This window comes from Ovis aries, chromosome 4 (assembly GCF_016772045.2).
Source record: "Ovis aries strain OAR_USU_Benz2616 breed Rambouillet chromosome 4, ARS-UI_Ramb_v3.0, whole genome shotgun sequence".
NCBI lineage: Eukaryota > Metazoa > Chordata > Mammalia > Artiodactyla > Bovidae > Ovis > Ovis aries.
The window spans coordinates 73,913,118-73,933,922 of record NC_056057.1 but is presented as its reverse complement, the minus strand read 5'-3'; the positions used below and the strand labels follow the sequence as shown (position 1 = coordinate 73,933,922).

Genomic DNA, 20,805 nt, shown 5'->3' with positions numbered 1-20,805 from the left:
TCATAAGATCCAGTCTGTTAAACACCATTTAGAACTTCCTTGAGCCACTGTCAGTCAAGCCTTATTTTCTTGTTAAGCCTCTTTTATGTAAATTCAGGTGTGCCAATTGTTTAAGGCACATGATGTTTTTTGCATTGTAAGATACTAAAACCTTTTCATCAGACTGCAACTGTTGTCTCCCCTCTTTTAGAAGGGCTTTTACATCAGAGTGAAAGCTTTATATGTGGAGTATTCTTATCATGCAAATGGTTTATACCCACTTGGATACCAAAAAAAACACACAAAAAACGTGGTGATCCGTATCGGGATTCCCCTTGGTAGAAACTTAACACAGGCTTTAAGGATTATAGATACTTTGGTGGCTCTATGAATGGACACACTTAAAAAGCTGTTGAAGGGAATTCCCTGGCTAGGAAAAGTCCTAATCAGGGTTAGGACTCCATGATTCCACTGCAGGGGGTACAGGTTCAACTCCTGGTTGGAAACCAAGCCATGTGGCCAAAAAAACCCTGTTGAATAAGTGGCAAATACTGTCACTAAGTTCCACCTTGTCATTATCCATGTAGCCCTCTGTTCTGTACTGTGCTTAGTGACTCAGTCATGTCCAGCTCTGCAAGTCATGTCCTACTCTGCAACCCTATAGACTGTAGCCCACCAGGCTCCTCTGTCCATGGGGATTCTCCAGGCAAGAATCCTGGAGTGTGTTTGCCATGGCCTCCTCCAGGGGATCTTCCCAACCCAGGGATTGAACTTGGGTCTCCCCCATTGCAGGCAGATTCTTTACCGTCTGAGCCACCAGGGAAACCCAAGAATACTGGAGTGGGTAGCCCATCCCTTCTTCAGGGGATCTTCCCAACCCAGGAATCAATCCAGGGGCTTTTGCATTTCAGGTGGATTCTATACCAGCTGAGCTACCAGGGAAGCCCATAACTATAGTTAAAAATCTTATACATTATGAGCCACATATTTAACTATGTTAAAAAAAATTGATAGAAAAAGACTAAAAGAATATATGAAAATATTAATTGTGGGGTTCTTTTGGCTAATGGGATTCTAGGTGACTTCAATTCCTTTAGTGCATGTCAGTATTTTCCAGGTTTTCTATAATGCATGCACTTTCCTTTTATAATCAGAAGATGCTAATTTTTAAAACAGTGATACATCTATTTTGATACGCCATGGGTTCACACATATTAAACAATACACACATCAGAAAGACTGGAAAGACTATACGAAAATATTGATGTGACTTCCCCTGGAAATCAGAATCATGAATTCATTTTCTTTCTTCCTACTACTTTTCCAAATATTAAGGCGATGGCAGCCCACTCCAGTACTCTTGCCTGGAAAATCCCATGGATGGAGGAGGCTGGTGGGCTGCAGTCCATGGGGTTGCTAAGAGTTGGACACGACTGAGCAACTTCACTTTCATTCATTGGAGAAGGAAATGGCAACCCACTCCAGTGTTCTTGCCTGGAGAATCCCAGGGACGGAGGAGCCTGGTGGGCTGCCGTCTATGGGGTCACACAGAGTTGGACACGACTGAAGGGTCTTAGCAGCAGCAAGTATTGATACTACATTTATATTAATAGTAGACTTTTTTATTTTAAATCATGTGCTTTTAAGTAAGATCTGAATTCTAATGTTGGCTATGCCTCTTACTAGATAGGTGGTTTGATAATTTTAGATCATCTCAGAGCCTTGCTGCTGCTGCTGCTAAGTCGCTTCAGTCGTGTCCAACTCTGTGTGACCCCATAGACGGCAGCCCACCAGGCTCCCCCATCCCTGGGATTCTCCAGGCAAGAACACTGGAGTGGGTTGCCATTTCCTTCTCCAATGCATTAAAGTGAAAAGTGAAAGTAAAGTCACTCAGTCGTGCCCGAATCTTAGTGACCCCATGGACTGCAGCCTACCAGGCTCCTTTGTCCATAGGATTTTCCCGGTAAGAGTACTGGAGTGGGTTGCCATTGCCTTCTCAGAGCCTTAATTTCCCTATTTTTGGAAACAATGTAATACTTACTTCATGAGGTAGTTGAATATGAAATGAATCTGAAAAAGTATTGGCATAGTAAGCATCAAAACCTTTGTGTTTCTTAAATTTAAAGCTGGCCTGGTTTATTCTTTTAGGCAAAAGAGTTTAACAGACAAAACAAGTTAGTCTCCCTGCCAGAAGTTCAGCTCTCAGTTTAGAGAATTACTATTCAGATGATCAATTAATCGTCATGGACGAAAAAATAAAGATTTTCTAATCATCTTTAGCCTCATCCCACTAATTATTTTTTCAAATACTGTGTGCTCTCTCTCTCTCTCTATATATATATATATATATGTATATATAAACACATTTAACATAGTCTAAGTTATGTATTTCTGTCATGTAATCACACCCAGGCTACATCTCAGAATGTGAGTCAGCCTGCTTTATACTAATTTCACGGGGAACCTAGGTTTCATTCCAGATATACTAGTAGTCCGTGAGGTCACAAAGCCTGGCTTGAGCCTGAGCTGTCCAGAAAAGAATGGATGGAGGCCCAGGAAGCAGGGAACTCACCTTCAGAGTCCCAGCACCTGTTTGCTTCACACTCATCAGGATCCTCTGGAAATCTTGGTTTAAGGCAGTGGTCCTTTCCTAGGTGACTGGGGTGGTAAGGAAGAAGGCCCTTTCTGTCCAGAGGCCATGTACCAGATTTGAACCATCCTGCTTTGGTAGGTCCTGGGGTGTGTTGCATCAGTCATGGTTCTGAGTCTGCTTTGGGTTAAGAGCTAAAGTATTATAAAACTGTGTCTCTCTGGAATATTCAATTTAGTTTAAAATTACTGATAGAGCAAGTCTCCTTATCTCCTCCACTTCTAATTTCCTTTTGAAAGCATACAGCCTGGTCTTCAGTATGTCCCACAGAAAGCTTCCTTCCCCTTGACAAATTTGATGTATCTATTCTAGTCCTACAGTTAAAGCCACACTCTTCATTACAAATCAGTCTTGTGTTGTCTTACTTCTGTTTTATGCTGGGTTCTGTTTCACTCATTAGATTCACATATCCAGTGCAGCCTCGCTGCCTTCTTCAAAACTGCTTTTGGTCTATTTTTCTTCAAGCATCTAGTTGGAGCATAATGAAGCTGTGAGCTCAAACTTGAATACTTCACTCATATGGAGAATTGATTATGTTTCTCAAATCGCTCCAACTCAAGGTTTAATATTGGAGATGAGAGCTTTATCCTGGTGTGTCAAGAAATTTGTGATGATTAAGTACTTACAGCTCTTTCTGAGCACTTCCAACCAATGTGGCTGCAGGAGCCCTGTGCACCCCTGGCGACAGCTGGCATAGATTTGCACCACAGCAGTCACATTTCATTAATCACAGCTTTCACTCCTGTTGAGCCAAAGAGTCTAGACTCCACTTTAGTGTGATGTTCCGGGCGATGCCATCAGTCCATGACATGACATGTGAGCAAAAACCTCTGCTATCTCTGATTGCTTGGCTGAGTGTGTTACTGTTTCAGTGTTTATCTTAATGGATTATTATATGCCTAAAATATTTATGGACATGAATTTGTGCAAACTCCAGTGATAGTGAAGGACAGGGAAGCCTGGTGTGCTGCAGACCATAGGGTCGCAAAGAATCAGACACGACTGAACAACTTAAGGTTTAAGTAAAAGAAACAGGGCTATATGTAGTCACCATACCTTTTTTTAGTCTCATAATAAATATACAAACCCTTAGTCAATGACTTCTGGTTTTCTCACATTAAAACAGTACTTTGTGGGCTGGGATAAAAGGAAGGGAATATATGTATATTTATAGCTGATTCATGTTGCTGTACAGCAGACACGAACACAACATTGTAAAGCAATTATCCTCCGATTAAAAACAAGTTAACAAAACAAAACAGCACTTTAACTACTTACAACTGCTTTTTCCCCCCACAGACTAGGAGCTGAAGGCAAGGAAACTGCAAGTGCCAGGGTAAAGATTGGTGGGTGAAAGGGCTGCTCAAGAGACTATGAAAAGGCCGGTGGAAGAATCTTTTAGGCAGTGAATTCCTGCACCTAAACTGAACCCATCCAGGATGCAGTCGTACACAAGTGAGCTCATCAGGCCTGAGCATCACTGCCCGGGCTCTAGGACAGAATACAGTAAATGGATCCTTACTAGGCTGAAGGGAGAAAGTGTTCCTGAAATAAGGCAGGAAGATAAATAGAGAAGACTCCACCTGTCATCCAGCTGGGATAATTGCCCAACAAAGTAACCATTCAGACTCCACTAAGGGATCATGGTATTTCTCCCCATGCAGATGGTCTATTCTAGGACACCATGAAACAGAAAAGCAAGAACCGCCAGCAGTATCCCCGCAAAGCTTCTGAAAGAGAAACAGTGACTGGGAGAAAAATAGGATTAAAGGGAGTCATCATCAAAATAACATAAATCTTTTATTGAAAGTCACTTTATTGATGTTACAATGAGAATAACATAGAAAACCGTGGTACCTTATTAGCTTCAGAAGTGAATACTAATAAAATTGTGCCAGAAATCTGAACCTTAAGTTAGAGTGACCTATAAAAACAGCAAGATTTTATTTACCTACAGTAAAACAACTTTATAACTTGAACAGCCGTGACACAAATCACACTTGATCTGGAAAGCAGTTGCCATATATTTCAGTTGCTGTTTGCCAAAACCCAGTAGTAACGTTTAAAGTAGCTTAAGAACCCGAAGTGCAGGGTAGCAGAGAGAACAGAATGTTAAAATGAAGCCAAACTATATACACCTAATTATCTGATTACCGAAAGTGAAACTGTGCTGCCATTAACACCTTCCCATAAAGTGGCTTCCACTTCCTGTAGATGGGACATTACCCCTTGAAGATGACAGATGTGGAAAATACTAGTGCAGACCTACACTGGCTAACATATAACTGCTATGTTTAGGTGAAAAAGCTGTTTCTAAAGAAAGTTGTATTTTTGTGATGCTAAACTGGAGGGGCAAGTCTCTTCTACCAAGTTAAAAAAGGAGCACATGCTTATTATTCTGAATTAACATTTAAGCACTTTTGAAGTTAGTGTTAAAAAAAAATTGTCTTCTGTACAAAACAAAGATGTTGGGTTATTTTTTTCCCATTAAAAAGACTAGCTATAGAATCACAGTTTGATTTTGTGCTGGATTAAAAAAGAAAAGTGGGGTTTCTCATCAGGCAGTGATACAAGTGTATAATTTAGCAAGGACTCTTGTATTATCACTGAATCAATGAATTAATTTCTGTCAGCACTTTCTGTATTGTGTCATCTGGATTAATTTAGCACCGCTGTGTTTAAAGATTTGGGGGCTATTTGCATTTGTAAGGGCTTGATCATCAAAACACAAATCCATATCTGAAACTTCATAAAAGAAAAAGCTAAGCCCTAAAGTAAATATAGATTGGTATTATATGCATATGTATTTTCAACTTGAGAAGAAAATGCCCTTTTCTTCATAAACTCATAAATTCTTCAAAAAGTGTATTGATGGTTTTGTAAGCACATTATCTTAACATTTGGTAGTCTCATTGTATGCCTTTTTGTAAAAAAAAAAAAAAAAATACACTTTTTCTCTGGTTTTGATTTCAGGGATACCAAAATAGGAAATGATGATGTCCTTAAGCCAAACTCCTGCAGCCTTTAAGCACCTCCAGATACCATACAGGTTCTGTGAGGAGTGGAACAGGGACATGCCACGCCAGTCACTGGCCCATTGTGACTGGACGATGAGGACTACACAGCCAATGCTCAGTAAAGCTACAAAGCACACAGATCTGCCCTAATCACACAATACACACCACCAGTGGCCAGCTTGGGCTCTTCTGAGCTCTCCCTGAAGCTCTCCATCCTGCTCCTTCCCAGGGCTAACTGCCCCATAACCTCCCAAGGCTCACTGTTTCTTACCTGCCCTCCAGCCTGAAGCACACCCTGAGAACCAATTTCTTGGTGATGTCCCAAGTTGCACAATCCATGCCCAGATGCCAACGCCCCTCTCCCGATTCTGTGCCCCCAATGGTTCCACGAGTGCCATTCCAGGCAGAGGGACTTAACTTCCATGACAGTGGAGGTTCCTAGTCAGGAGAAAAGGTCTGACAGCTACTGAACAGGGAGTGACTTTGAAAGTAGAAAGGGTCTGGAAGCATCTCGCAAACCCACAGTGAGAATGATTTTGGTTTGTCAGATTCTGGATAAAAAGGACAAAAATACTGGGCAGATTTTTGTTCCATTTCTGACTGTTTTCTCCTTATAAACTGAACCAGAAAATGCTCCATTTGGGGTATTCTGACAAGCAGAAATACCCGATTTCTAAGACCCCATCTATCTTTGTTTGCTCTGCCTCTGCAGGCATGCTGGAAAATTCCTCTTGGAATTAAAAGCACCTGCCCAGGGAGCATATGCTATGAGCCTGTGCCAAAGGTTCCCAGCAGGTGTCGCTGCTTCCACCCCCACCCCCACCCCCCACTCCAACTCCCCACCCCAACATACAGAAGCGGATAGGCTTCTGCCTGTCAGCTAATTTTCAGGAGCAGTCTCAGCACCTCACAATCTCAAAAACACAGGAAGCTGTTCTCGAAAGTTCTTAGCTGTCTCATGCTGGAGGAAAGTTGCTGCCTCCAAAATCCGAATAGTCTTATCCATTCAGAAAATATCTCAGAGGAGAAAAAATTTAAAGGTTGAGACTCTAATTAAGTCCTATTCCATAGAAATGTTTGCTTCATATATTTTAAGCTAATAGAATAAGAAATTGACTCCACTTACTCATTTATCTGGAGAAGGCAATGGCACCCCACTCTAGTACTCTAGCCTGGAAAATCCATGGGCAGAGGAGCCTGGTAGGCTGCAGACCGTGGGGTCGCCAAGAGTCAGACACAACTGAGCGACTTCCCTTTCACTTTTCACTTTCATGCATTGGAGAAGGAAATGGCAACCCACTCCAGTGTTCTTGCCTGGAGAATCCCAGGGACAGGGGAGCCTGGTGGGCTGCCGTCTATGGGGTCGCACAGAGTCGGACACGACTGAAGCCACTTAGCAGCAGCAGCAGCAGCACTCATTTATCAGTTTTAAAGGAAACACAGACAAGGAGGGGAAGACACTTAGGAGCATTAAAAAGTAGACATTATGCTGCAAATGGGAGTCAGACGTTTCATGTAAAATTCTTGTCAATTTACCAACTGGTACCTTTGTATTTAAAATAAGGCTGCCCAGGGACTTACTTGGGGACCAGTGGTTAAGACTCAGTGCTTTCTGTGAAAGGAGCACGGGCTCCCCCTAGTAGGGAAATAAGGTCCTACATGCCGCTTGGCCAGGAAAAAAAAAAAAAAAAATTGCTCCCCATAGAACAGGGTCCTGTAACAGGCGGTGGTGTCCTACTAGGCTGTGGAGGGCCTAGCCTGCCTCCCTTCATTCTCTCACTGCCTTTATTCAGTGGCCCTCTTCCCATATTCCTGGCAAGCTACTCAGTAAATTCCAGTAAGTTCCTTTTCCTTTCAATTTAAATAAAGTGAAATAAAATAGTCTTCTCTTTAGGTAAGGATTTATTATCATGTTGAATAACACAAGGAAATATTTAAAGCACTAAATATATGTTTATATTGGAACTGACTCATTGGAAAAGACCCTGATACTGGAAAAGATTGAAGGCAGGAGGAGAAGGGGACAACAGAGGATGAGATGGTTGGATGGCATCACCAACTCAATGGACATGAGTTTGAGGAGGCTCCGGGAGTTGGTGATGGACAGGGAAGTCTGGCATGCTGCAGTCCATGGGGTCGCAAAGAGTTGGACACAACTGAGCGACTGAACTGAACTGAAATACGTATGTTAAAACAGAATTACATGACAACAGGATATGAAGAAGGGCTGAGATCAATAAATAAGCAAATGATTTTGAAACACTAAAAATGGACAAAAATAAAGTATTTCCTCTGGGTCATAGGTAACTATAAAAAGTAAAGGAGAAAATCTTAAAAGGTAAAGGAGCCACAAGAGATCTGAGACAATGGACGGGATTAAATTATGCAAATCTTCAAGGGGATCAACAGAAAAAAGAGATGTAAGACTGGGAATTCAAACATAGTCTTTCTGTAGAAGTGCACACAATACCTGATTTTATCTTTTCAGCAACTTCTTTTAGAAACCCTATTAATCTTACACTCAGAAATCTATACTAGATTGACTTTATGTAGTAACACAATTTGGAAAGCCTTTTCAAAGCAAGGGGACAGGGCAGTGGGCAGGAGAGAGAAACTGTAGTATCACTTACAGCACCTATATATCAAGCTGAAAAATAGCTTTGGCATTTTAACCTTACATTTACTTTATTAGTCAACTTTTTTTTTTTTTTAAGGAAAAACACTGTATTTCTTTAAAAGAAAAAAAATACAGCAACCACAGATTGTGAGCCCTCCTGATGCTGCAATGTTTGAGCAGTTTATCCCTTTCCACAGATTGCTTGTGGCCTATGGGCCACTTCCTAGCTGGGAAACTCCAGAGGAGTACGCCACTTCCTCCCTAAAGAGTGGCTGAACACGGTTCCTTCAGGGCTCCGTGATACCATACCTCTGTTGACACTCTTAGTGGAGAACCATGTGTTGCTTTAAATCAGAGTATATTACACTGTAATGACTATGGATAGATTGAAAATCTCAGGCTGCAAAGTTGTCCGATCTGAAGTCTTATCTATATGCACAAAACTTTAGAAAGAGAGGGAAAAGGCATACAATGGGACACAAAGGCCAAAATTTGCTTTTCTCTGCTTTTTATAATGGTCCTATAGTTGAGTGAGGGGTATAAACATTAGTTTCATGATGCAAACTGCTATGTGGCCTCAAAGTTCCTCTCTAAAATAGATACTAAAAAAAAGAAGAATGCTGTGCTTGTGTTTACTGCCATGGCTCTATTCTCTTTGTCTCAGTGGAGGAACAGTCATAAATATTTAGATTTAATACATCTAGAATGCCAACCATGAGTACACATATAGGGAATTCTCACTACTCACCACTGAAATTATATATGTGTCAAAGAACACTGCAAATGGCTCTAAGGATGTTTATACATTCCTAGATTGAGTAGAATCTAGAATAAAGCATTTAAAAGTACTATAAAATCATAGTCTCTCTGCAAATGAAACACTTTTCATTCAGTTCCATATGAAGGTTATTATCGAGGAAGATGACTATAAACTGTATACCTCTAGAGCAACCATGTCTCCCAAAGGCAAATAATGATTTTTACTTGAAATAATAATCTTCATGTAAAAATAAATTGAGAAAATGAGGAAAGAGAGAGAAAGGTCAAGGGGATTCATTGACTACATGGCTAATCATTTGTGGATACTTTCAAATGAGGGATGTGTAACCATAACTAGGAAGCATATTTACATGAGGTACCTTACATTCAAATCTATAAACTCTTTTATAGTCAAAATAAAACTTCTAACATTAGCTTTTATACACTCAGTACCAGAAAACATTCAGTGCACATTAAAGTGATCTTGGTCAAAAGCCACTTTATTTGCTACATCTTTAAATCTGTCTGCCCTCCTGTCCTTAGTTTGAGCCATGTGGCAACATCACCCAACACCCACTCAAACTTGAGTCTGATGGATCATTTTATTGTGGTCTCGACAATCACATCCCTTCCTGTCATGAAAAATGCTGCTTATACGGTATCATTTGGGATAATTAAATTGCTTTAAAAATGTTTTCAAAGACTTTCAGAAGAGAGGTCCATTATAGAAGACATAGATAGAGGAGAAAATGCTGCCTTCTAATGGGGCCCTTCAGTTTGGGACTCCAAGATGATTATACTTAAGAGATGAAATGGGTTTTGTTCTCGGACACTACTGGGAGAGATCAAACTTACAGGATATTTCTGAAATCTTGTCTGCAGATTCCATTCCTCTCAAGAAAAAGGAAAGAAAAATAAGGAAATTCAGAAGTACTCTTCCTATTGAATGAAGCATTTGATTGATCCCATCCATTTCTGAGCTCACTAAGTTAGCCTCTGGAGAGAAGTTTTCTTTAAGAATGATAGAGCTGCATGATGATAGCTATGGAACTTTGGTTTCAAAGAGGGGGATTTAACATAGATTTCTCACTTTTCTATGGATTAAAAAAAAAAAAATAGAGCGTTCAGGACATCAGATTCTTCCCCGTGCCAGCTGTTTGGGTAACTTCACAGTTGCTCACTTCTGTGGCTTTAGGTTTCTTTGACCCCTCTGTAGTCTGTTGAGGCTTCCCAGCCCACCTCATAGAACCTTCCATGTCTTATTTACAAATCAGTGCAGAATGACTTGTTGGGACTCACATCCCACTGATGATAAATACCCTTAATAAACTGTGTAAAAGTTGTTTTTTTTAAAACAAGTCATTCACATCACAGATAAGGGTGGCTAAAAAGTTTTCTTAAAGAACAAAAGTTTAGGCCACAAAGGGTTGGAGTATTGGCAAGGTGGGAGTTACTAACGCATCAGCAGCTGTGGTCTCCTGTGTCTTTGGTGCACTTTGATCTCAGCAGGACACACTGCTGTGGGGCTCACAGGCCCCCTGGGGTGAGACTAGCAGATGTGCTCTGGTACCGAAAAAGAACAGCTGCTGAGGCAGGCACTGTAGCCCCCAGAAAGAAGATGGACCTGCTGGAGGATCCCCAGGAGCCAGCCAACAGGCAGTAGAGCGCCTGGAGGCAGGAAGCAAGCTGTGGAGGCCCCAAGTTTGGTTGGACATTTTGTTTACTTGTTCAATAAAACTACCTCCAGACTGCGCACACTTTAAAAGGCTAGCACATGGTTTGGACAAACATCAATTAAGGGGAGACACACATACAGCCCTGATCACGATATTTACAACATCGTCCGATTATAATCTTCAAAGAACAGTTGATGGATGACAATGACGTGACTGTGACTGATTGTTTTTAGGCATTTGGCAAAATACACTTGTGTGTAACAGCTGCTTTTTTTTAAATTTTAAAATGTTTACATATGTACAATTGTCCTTGTATGCTGATATAAATATGAAAAGTAAAAAAAGAAAAAAGAAAAATACATGTTTACAGTTAGCATATGGGATATTGGCCTCTCAAGCTTTAAAGTCCTGCAGAAGAAATCCTATATGCCCTAGCCCTGCATGCTAGTTTCTATTATGGGATGTTGTTTCCTTAAATGTCGAAAACAATAAACAGAAGCTTCATGCACATAGCATTGCTGACTTTCTACAATGAGGATGTGCTTCAGAATGTCAAGTTCTGAATCCACTATTGTCCCTTAGTAACTTGCTACATTTGGGTCATGTGAGTTAATTTTAGTGATATTTCTACATATATCTGTCATGCGGATTATCCATTAACATACCAATACCTTTGTTGTTCCATGTTATAGTGTAACATTTCAGTAGTCCTTTTCATGGTTCAGTTAAATCCTAAGCCAATGACAAAAAGAAAATGGTATCCAGATGTGAAGCTTGGCTTCCTCTCCTCTGTTGCTTCTCAGAGATGTTTTCGAATTGTCTGAAGAGCAGATAGATTTGCAGTGATTCCATGAGGCTGGGTTTGTATAAAAGTTGAAGTAAACAGTTTCGATGTATCACATGTAAACAGCTGATCTTAAATGGATGTCTCCCATAGCTGCAACAGAGAAAAGCAAAACTTCACATTGTGAAAGCAAGAAACAGATGCATTCTGAGCCACAATGATGAAAAAGCTTCAGTGATTCCATCTGCGCTGATGTGATTGTGGGTGTGAAGTCTTATTGATACATAAAATAAACAATCTAATTTTTAGCTCTCTCTTTCCTCTAAGCCTGAGGCTCAACCTTTCTAACAATGGCCCCCTTTTAATAATTAAAAAAAAAAAACCCTCATAGTCTCATTTACGATTACTTGAAATTACAAATAAATTAAATATGGTATTAAAGGAATAAAAGGTACAAAAGGTATAAAGGTATAAAAGGAATAATTTAAGATATTATTTTTTTAAATTACACATACCCTTGTTTTCCCCAAGATTCTAATACAGTCATCTAGAATAGTAGTTCTCAGCCCTGCTGTACATTTCATTCATCTGAGGACATTTAGAAAATTCCATAGCTTAGCCAGCACACCATATCAACTAAATCGAAATCACCCTGGGTGAAACTCAGGCATCAGCATATTTTTAAAAGTCTTTTAGACAATTCTGTTGAAAGCTGAAAACTATTGGCCTTAGAAAAGTGTGAGCCCATTAGTACCACCACTGCCCACTTAAAAATCATTGCTCTAGGCCTGTGGTCAGCTATACATGCTCCAAATCCATTGCTATCCCCTGAACAACAGCCGCTCTCAGGAACTGACCCATCAGAGTAGAACAACGCATCCAGGGCAGGATGTCAGGTCCCTAATTCCCTCATCTCTTCCCTCTCCTGGCCTCTGCCACCATTTCTTTACAGCAGCCCTATTCATATCTAATTTCTAAAATGTTCAGTAATTGCCTTAATGGACTGAAAACAAGCTTGGTGTGATCAAAGAGAAGTGCCATTCAGTTCACTAGAGAAGGAAGACCAATTTTAAAAAAAGAAAAAAGAAATCAAACTAATAAAATATGTTTCCAGGCAATATGATCTGGGTATAATTATTATGGACATGAATAAAGAAAGCTGAGATCAGAGTGATATCAGCTGCATCCAATTTCCATCCAAATTCCATTTTTACAGGAGATCTGGGCATATCATAGTAGGATCCCTAATGGGTTTCTGAGTTGGGGAGAAGGAGAAATAGCTGAGGAACTAAGTGGGTGTTTCTCTACAGATTTTCTTAATATGTTCTCCTGACTCTTGATGGAAATATTCTGTTATCTGTTTTAGGTCTGCTTTATATGTCCTTTTCATTAAAAAAAAAGACACCAAATCTCCCAACTGTGAGGATCTCTGCTATGGACGACACCTGTTGATGGAGACAAGTTATAATGAATAGTTAGCCAGGAGGTCTGCACGGCATCTGAGGGAGAGAAGATCTCATTGTCTGATGCCCAGACGATGGTGCAAAGTAGAAAAGAGTTCAGACTTCAGCTTCAGTGAGCCCAGTTTCTTCACAAATGGTTAAAAAGATTAAATATTGAGTTACAGCTCACATAAAGAAGAGAAGAGCCAAGGAATGACACTGGGAAAACCTGAAGGCCATGATTAATCCAGTGAGGAAAGAGGAGCAAAGAACTGCCAAGCCATCACTTTGAGGAATAGGCATGACCTTAGCTGTATCTGGATGGCTGTAACAGAGGGATTGATGACAGACAGAACTGCTTGTTACATTGTCCACAGCCCACGAAGACATCCCAGAGACAGGGGTTGCCTATACTGTGGGGATCTGCTACATGGTCATGTGACCATTCCACAGTGGATGGAACCAAGCTGACCCTTCACACAATGTCCCCAAGGCTACATTCTTCACAGCCACCCCGTTCAGCCTGGAGATAAGGCCATGCGCCAGCCATTTCTTGTGAGTGGGGATGTCATTTCCATGGGCTCTCATATGGGAACATCCTCAAAAACCCACACCCTAGCATGACAACAGGTGAGTGAATACCCCAGCTAGACAAAAGAAACAATGATGTAGACAGTTTATCAGGGAGAAAATGTGGGGTGTTCTACTTCAACAGTTCCCTGAGGAGGGAAGGAATGACACCTAAGGTTTCATTACCACATACTTAGGTCACCAACAACTGGATGCCTAGTCACAACTTTTTTTTTTTTTTTTTAGGGACAGAAAGCTGAGTGATGAGACTCTGAGTTATCTTTTTTCTTTCCATCTTTTACCATTTCCTATCTTAACATATGTAGGTAATTTTATGTATGGTGAGTAAAACACCATTGATGGTTTTTAAAGTCATGTGGATCACAATAAACTGGAAAATTCTGAAAGAGATAGGAATACAGACCACCTGACCTGCCTCTTGAGAAACCTATATGCAGGTCAGGAAGCAACAGTTAGAACTGGACATGGAACAACAGACTGGTTCCAAATAGGAAAAGGAGTATGTCAAGGCTGTATATTGTCACCCTGCTCATTTAACTTATATGCAGAATACATCATGAGAAACACTGGGCTGGAAGAAGCACAAGCTAGAATCAAGACTGTCAGGAGAAATATCAGTAACCTCAGATATGCAGATAACACCATCCTTATGGCAGAAAGTGAAGAGGAACTAAAAAGCTTCTTGATGAAAGTGAAAGTGGAGAGTGAAAAAGTTGGCTTAAAGCTCAACATTCAGAAAACGAAGATCATGGCATCTGGTCCCATCACTTCATGGGAAATAGATGGGGAAACAGTAGAAACAGTGTCAGACTTTATTTTTTGGGGCTCCAAAATCACTGCAGATGGTGACTGCAGCCATGAAATTAAAAGATGCTTACTCCTTGGCAGAAAAGTTATGACCAACCTAGATAGCATATTCAAAAGCAGAGACATTACTTTGCCAACAAAGGTCTGTCTAGTCAAGGCTATGGTTTTTCCATTAGTCATGTATGGATGTGAGAGTTGGACTGTGAAGAAAGCTGAGCACTGAGGAATTGATGCTTTTGAACTGTGGTGTTGGAGAAGACTCTTGAGAGTCCCTTGGACTGCAGGGAGATCCAACCAGTCCATTCTGAAGGAGATCAACCCTGGGATTTCTTTGGAAGGAATGATGCTAAAGCTGCAACTCCAGTACTTTGGCCACCTCATGTGAAGAGTTGACTCACTGGAAAAGACTCTGATGCTGGGAGGGATTGGGGGCAAGAGGAGAAGGGGACGACAGAGGATGAGATGGCTGGATGGCATCACTGACTCGATGGATGTGAGTCTGAGTGTACTCCAGGAGATGGTGATGGACAAGGAGGCCTGGCGTGCTGCGATTCATGGGGTCGCAAAGAGTCGGACACGACTGACGACTGAACTGAACTGAATCACTTCTTAACAAGTTACGTTTTCTTACCGATTCTGAGTTGATCAAGTTAAAATTCAAATGATCCATGTTTACCTTGAACCCTGTAATTTAAGTTCAGAATCTAAGAAGCTCTGAAATATCTTTCAAAACCAAAAAGGCTAAGAACCTGGGACCCACTATCAGATAAATCTGTCCAGGCTTTTAAAGCTTCATTTTATTTTTTTGCAAAATTATTTCTGAGAAGATCAAAGTTACAACACAACTAACCACAACAGGGCCTGTACCTCAATAAAGGTCATTATTCTTTAGTTATTTTTTTCACATTAGTCTCTGAGGGCTGGTCTGCTTCTCTAAACTCAACTATATCTCACATTTTGCACAATGGAAGTATTCTTGGGAATGTTGTGAGACTAAGAGGACTTAGTATTTCTATGAAACTTCTGGTGAATCATATTTTTATAAAAATAGTAATCTCCAAATATGTTCTTAATTTTTTAAAATAAAAGTTTGCTATATTTCACTATACTTTGTTATACTCTTTGTTATACTCTTAATCTTACAGATTTTCAAGGCTCCCTTCCTTGCACCTAAATTCCACCTCCATTCCCAAGACACTGATCTGATTTCCTGTTATGGGTTCCTACTCCTTAAATCCTATTGGGTGTTATTTGCCAGTGAGAAGTCTGAATAAGCAAACTGTGCATGGACATAAGGTTGTTTTACTTAATCTCTAGAAATTTCCAGGTATATGAAAAAATTGATAAAAAAATATAATCTCTGTTTTATCTATTCCAGATTGTAATATATTAACTTTGGTGAATAACAAAAGACATAAATGAAAAGAAGTAAATGATTAAAACATGCCCAATACTTCTAAATTCATCAGTAATTAAACAAACTTGGGCCCAAAAGCCCCAAGAATCATCTACTTTTTCAAACTCAGTTTTTTTCATGTTCTTACAAACAAAAGGGAAAATGGCTCTCTCTTTTAAAACATCGACTCACAAATAAATGATAATGACTGAGGATGTTAATATATGGATGGAAGAAGCTCTCACATACCCTGGCACTTTGTCGGTTCACTTTCTTCTCCTCATCAGGAAGGGGAGGCATTGGATAAGGGTATTTTCTGCTGGAAGCAATAGACCCAGTTGACGAAGAAGGAGACTTGGCAGGAGACAAAGTCCTGAGACGTTGAGAACACATGAGATACATATTATGTAATTGCCTAAAACCTTTTCAAATTCTGAAAAGTGGGTTCAGAAAGAACCCTCTGATATCTACTTTCATAGGCCACTAATGCAAAGATTTAACTACCGGGACATACTCTGTCATTCACAACACTGAAATGCTAGCTAGTGTTTGTCTTCCTAATTTCACAATTGCAATGGATTATTTAAATCTTAGTACACAGAATCATACTTTTCAGCTAGAAAGCAAATAATGAGGGTTTTTTTAAAAAACAGTTTTAAAAAGTTAAAGTGAATGAGAGATTAAAAATATTCTAAGAGCTCATAATGGTAAATAAAGTACAACATATTAATAGTCTGTCTTATGACAATGTAAAAAAATTTTAGTACAGTAATTCCAATTGTATTTTTAAGATCTTAAAATATGATGCAATTGATACATTTATTAGTTACTAAGTCACACACCAGTTTCTACAAAACTCATGCATTCAGAGGCCAGTGTGTTAGTTGTGACAGAACAAAGGCAGATACAAGGGTTTTAACAACAAATTAGTAAACATGCAAGCGGTAAGGAGTGCAGAGTTCCAGCCAAACAAAGAGTCTGATGAGAACATAAAAGATGGTCTGATTAGTCCCTAATCATCATAGCTATATAGGGAAGGATTCTAAGCCATGGACACAGATCTTGATAACTCATGTAGGGCATACTTGTCATGTCCAAAAGGTGGCAACACTTTAATGACTGGAATTTTTGAAACACAACAACAAAAACTCTTATTTGGAACATGTGTTCTCATCACGGAGATATTCCCTATGAAAAATGTGCATGAGCTCTTGGTGTATTATACTGCTCTTGTTTTATTCAGCATGTACAGTGGTAATATCCGTGACTAAGCAAAGCACACTGGAAAACCCATGTCAGCTATCTTGTCTTTAAAGTGAAGAAAACAAAAACAAAAAAAAAAACTGAAAGTGAAGAACCTCAACTTATACTGTGTCAATGAAAAACAGGCATGATCATTTAGCAGTAGCTACCCATTTCACAAATGTTCAGTTCAATTCAGTTCAGTTCAGTCTCTCAGTCGTGTCCGACTCTTTGTGACCCTGTGGACTGCAGCCTACCAGGCTCCTCCGTCCATGGGATTTTCCAGGCAAGAGTACTGGAGTGGGGTGCCATTGCCTTCTCCGCTTGACTGTACTGCCTGCACCAAATAAAGATATCTTTTCCTCCCTGATTCTAAATTTTGATTCCTATCCACAGATTATTCTTTGCTCTGGTTTTGCTGTAGTTTTCAAGTCAGTTTCTATTTTATGGACACTGAATTCAAGTTAAGGTTTGAAAATAATTTTTCCTACAAATCCTGAGATTTGATTCAATTTTAAGAATCAAGAATGACTCAGTTTACTTTTAATCTGTAATTCCTACTGTTTCCTCTATTTTTGGAAAATGTCCAGGACCAAATGGTCCTTCATGTGAACTGTCAGAATATTGCAACTGTTTGATGCCTCTTGTATTAAAGCTCTCCACTGAAGAGAAGATGGGTGGAACTAAGAATTTATAAATACTGCAAATCCTCTAAAGTATTATTAAAACAATGTACTACTGTATCTTTTTCTAACTCAGAAATTAATGTGTTTTTTTTTTTCAATTTTAGGAAAACATTTCAAATAGGACTGTGATCTTTAGGAAACAAATTCAGTATGTTCAAAATGAGCATATACTTTTGTATTAAATACTTAAATATATCCTTCTAAAATTAGGGATATTAACCTGGGTTCAGATTTTTAGCCTAATCACTACTGATAAGACATCCAAGTTCAGAAAAGAGTCAGGTACACAAACAACTAAATCTTGTTTACTTTAGGGGATCATACAAACTCAGTCATCTTTTTAACATGTTGCTGTGCGCATGTGTGTCCATAGCATGAGGTATTGGCTTATAGCTTCAAAGTCATGCCAGCCATTCACTTGATCATGGTTCCAAGTGACCAGCTTTGTATACACACAGGGCCATTCCAATGAGGATGCTGGAAGTCCAGCTTCCCTTTCAAATATCTCCCTGGCCAAAGCCAACAATGAGTTAAAAACAAAGAGGTATCCTCCAGAACCTCAAAGAAATTACACATTTAGTACTTCTCACATTAACACACCAGTTTAACTGACACTTTGAACCCTAACAGGGAGAGAAGCCACGCAGCCCAGTTTAGCAGGGGTGAGGGGCGTCAGGTCAGGATTGAGTGGTGTGTGACAGCATCAGGGGACTATCCTGGGGGATGCAGAGCACCAGAGCAGGAGTCAGAATAAGAGGAGAGAGCAAGGTAAGGTCAGTTAGTTTAGGGAAAATGAAAACAAACTTCAAAATTTTCACAAATATCTAAGAAAAATGTTTCTTCAAAACCGCCTCCAGGCACTTTTCTGAACCTGGCTACTTGACTGGTGGTTCCAATCTGGCTTTCACCGAAAACCAAGCACCGACCCAGCTCATTCACTTTACAAAGTAAACTCTGGACAAATGCTAACCATTATCATTACTGCCTTTTTTAAAACCATAATAACCCATAATCATAATGGGTGCCATTGAGAATTACACAGTGAAGGTATGTCCATGTGCAGATGGATTGTGGAGTATTTGGGGGCTACATCAGACCTTCTGGGTTTGCTTTCTGTCCACAGACAAGACCAATCTTGGTTCACTTCTGTCCCTCAGAACAGGCAAAAACCAGTCACACACACGTGGGGCACATGCCCACCCCTTAATTCACCTGGCTGTGTTCATATGCAAATGTCATAGTAGTATGGAAAAAGAACAGATGGAAATAGTATGATAGAAAAAGAGCAGCCTCGGAGTCAGAGCCAGGCTCGTAGTTCGGATTCTGACACACACTAGCTGTGTCACCTCGAGTTACTCTTCTGTCTCAGTGTTCTCTATACACAGAAGGGAAATAAGAATGCCTGCATCTCATGATGTAGCGAGAAATAAAGGAACAATGCAGGCACCCAATACATGACAGTTGTTATCATTAGTTTCTTTCCAGAGTTATTACATTTCCACAAGATCATGGAAAAGAACTAGCAAACCACGGATGAAGTGAGTGACCAAGTGGATAATACACAACACCAAGGAAACCTTCCAAGAGCGGGTAAAGCACTGTCGCCAGCAGAACTGCTCCCAGGATCTAGCTGTGAAAAGACAATGCGCTCACTGTGACCCCACCTGCTCCTTTGTGATGATCTGAATATATACTGACAATAATTTGAACAAATACTGTCATATAAGAACTGGGTAAGGGAGCCCAAGCAAGGCAGTCTGATTACTCAAAATCTTCCTACATAGGCTTTGCTCTTCAGAGTTATATAGATACCACTTTTCTTTTTTCAGTGCTGGACTGTCTTTTGGACCAGTTTGCTGTAGTCAGAGAGAGTCCCCACTGCATTTTGATAAGGATGCCACAAGCCCCACACCACATGGGTGATTAATAAAGTGACCTTTGCCCTCATTGGTGGTTTTGGCAGGTAATCCTGAATGAATGACCTGGCGGCAGACGAAGCAGACCTGAGCTTAAGCATAGGGTTGGCAAAGCATAAGCCTTTGGGTCTCCTATGTGAGGCTTGGTGTGGACGGACAGTGGATGAAATTCACTCTGTTGTGTTAGTATCACATGTTCCAAGCCCTGAAACATCTCAATTATTTACCACTTCCACAAAAATTCTGTGTTGACTTTCAGGTCTTACAGCCATAACCCTTATTAACCCCCATATGACAGTTAACTTATAACACTCCACTAAATTTTATCTAGCCTTTAAACATACATATGTATTTAATACGGAATTCTTCATATGACTATCCACTGTAGGGACCAACGTCTCATCATGAGAGGAGATAAAGGAACCCTCTACCATTGCCCTTGCAGCTTTGCACGTGCAACAGGGGAAGCTGAAGCATTCCCCCATCCAAATTGCATTTACTCATGTAGCTTCTGGGCAGACCTGGGTGCTGATTTTAAGAAATGTGAACTCTGCTCTGGGAGCCACATAAACTACTCAGCTCACCCAGGGGAGGTGAATCAACTCTTCCGGAGTACCATTTCACAAATCAGTGTTACAAACATGCTAAGACCATTTAGGTCATGTAAGCCCTACCCCATATGGGATCAAAGTCACTGTATTACTGTGTTTTGGTTCCATGGCTGATACAAGTTATAATCTGCCCACAAGCCTGAGGAAAATAGAAAGGAGAAGTAGGACCGCAGGTGAGCCAAGATTCCAGATAACATTCAAAATCATCTTACCTGTCTTCCTGACGCTGGCCATCTTGGGAGCTACAGGTGAGGTGGGATGTTTGAATGTGAGTGTATGTGTATGAAGTTCAGTGGGAAAGTGGTATTAGCAGAGGGGCAGGGAAGAAGGGGGAAGATGGGGTATAAAAGCAGGAGATATTTTTGTGAGCAAGCAGGGTTATGCTTTCCTTGAGTTATATGCAAATGTATGGATCAAATTAAAATGCAGGTTGGTCTAATCATTTTCTCAAACTATACATGTCTAAACTAAATGGTACACTGGAAGAGAAAGTCCACCTTGTATGGGTGCTGAGAGTTGGAAACACATACATATTTTGATATCTGATCAATGCTGATCCAAGTCATGGCAATAAGGAATCTGAAAGCTAACTGTTGAAGTTATGCTCCGAAGAGGTAGTAATTGAGTCTATA

The 20,805-nt window shown here is 40.2% G+C and overlaps 1 protein-coding gene across 8 annotated transcripts in view; it reads right to left on the bottom strand.

The window, feature by feature from the left end:
* Window positions 1-4,410: 4,410 nt before the first annotated feature.
* Window positions 4,411-20,805, bottom strand: part of ADAM22 (ADAM metallopeptidase domain 22) — a 239,367-nt gene continuing 222,972 nt past the window's right edge. For all 8 annotated transcript variants that reach the window (XM_042248675.2, XM_042248676.2, XM_042248678.2 and 5 more), the window contains 2 exons: window positions 15,968-16,091; window positions 4,411-11,635 (listed from right to left, as the gene is read on the bottom strand). In XM_042248675.2, the coding sequence (XP_042104609.1) occupies window positions 11,615-11,635; window positions 15,968-16,091 (145 nt within the window). In that variant the 3' untranslated portion in view covers window positions 4,411-11,614. The remainder of the gene's footprint in view (window positions 11,636-15,967; window positions 16,092-20,805) is intronic.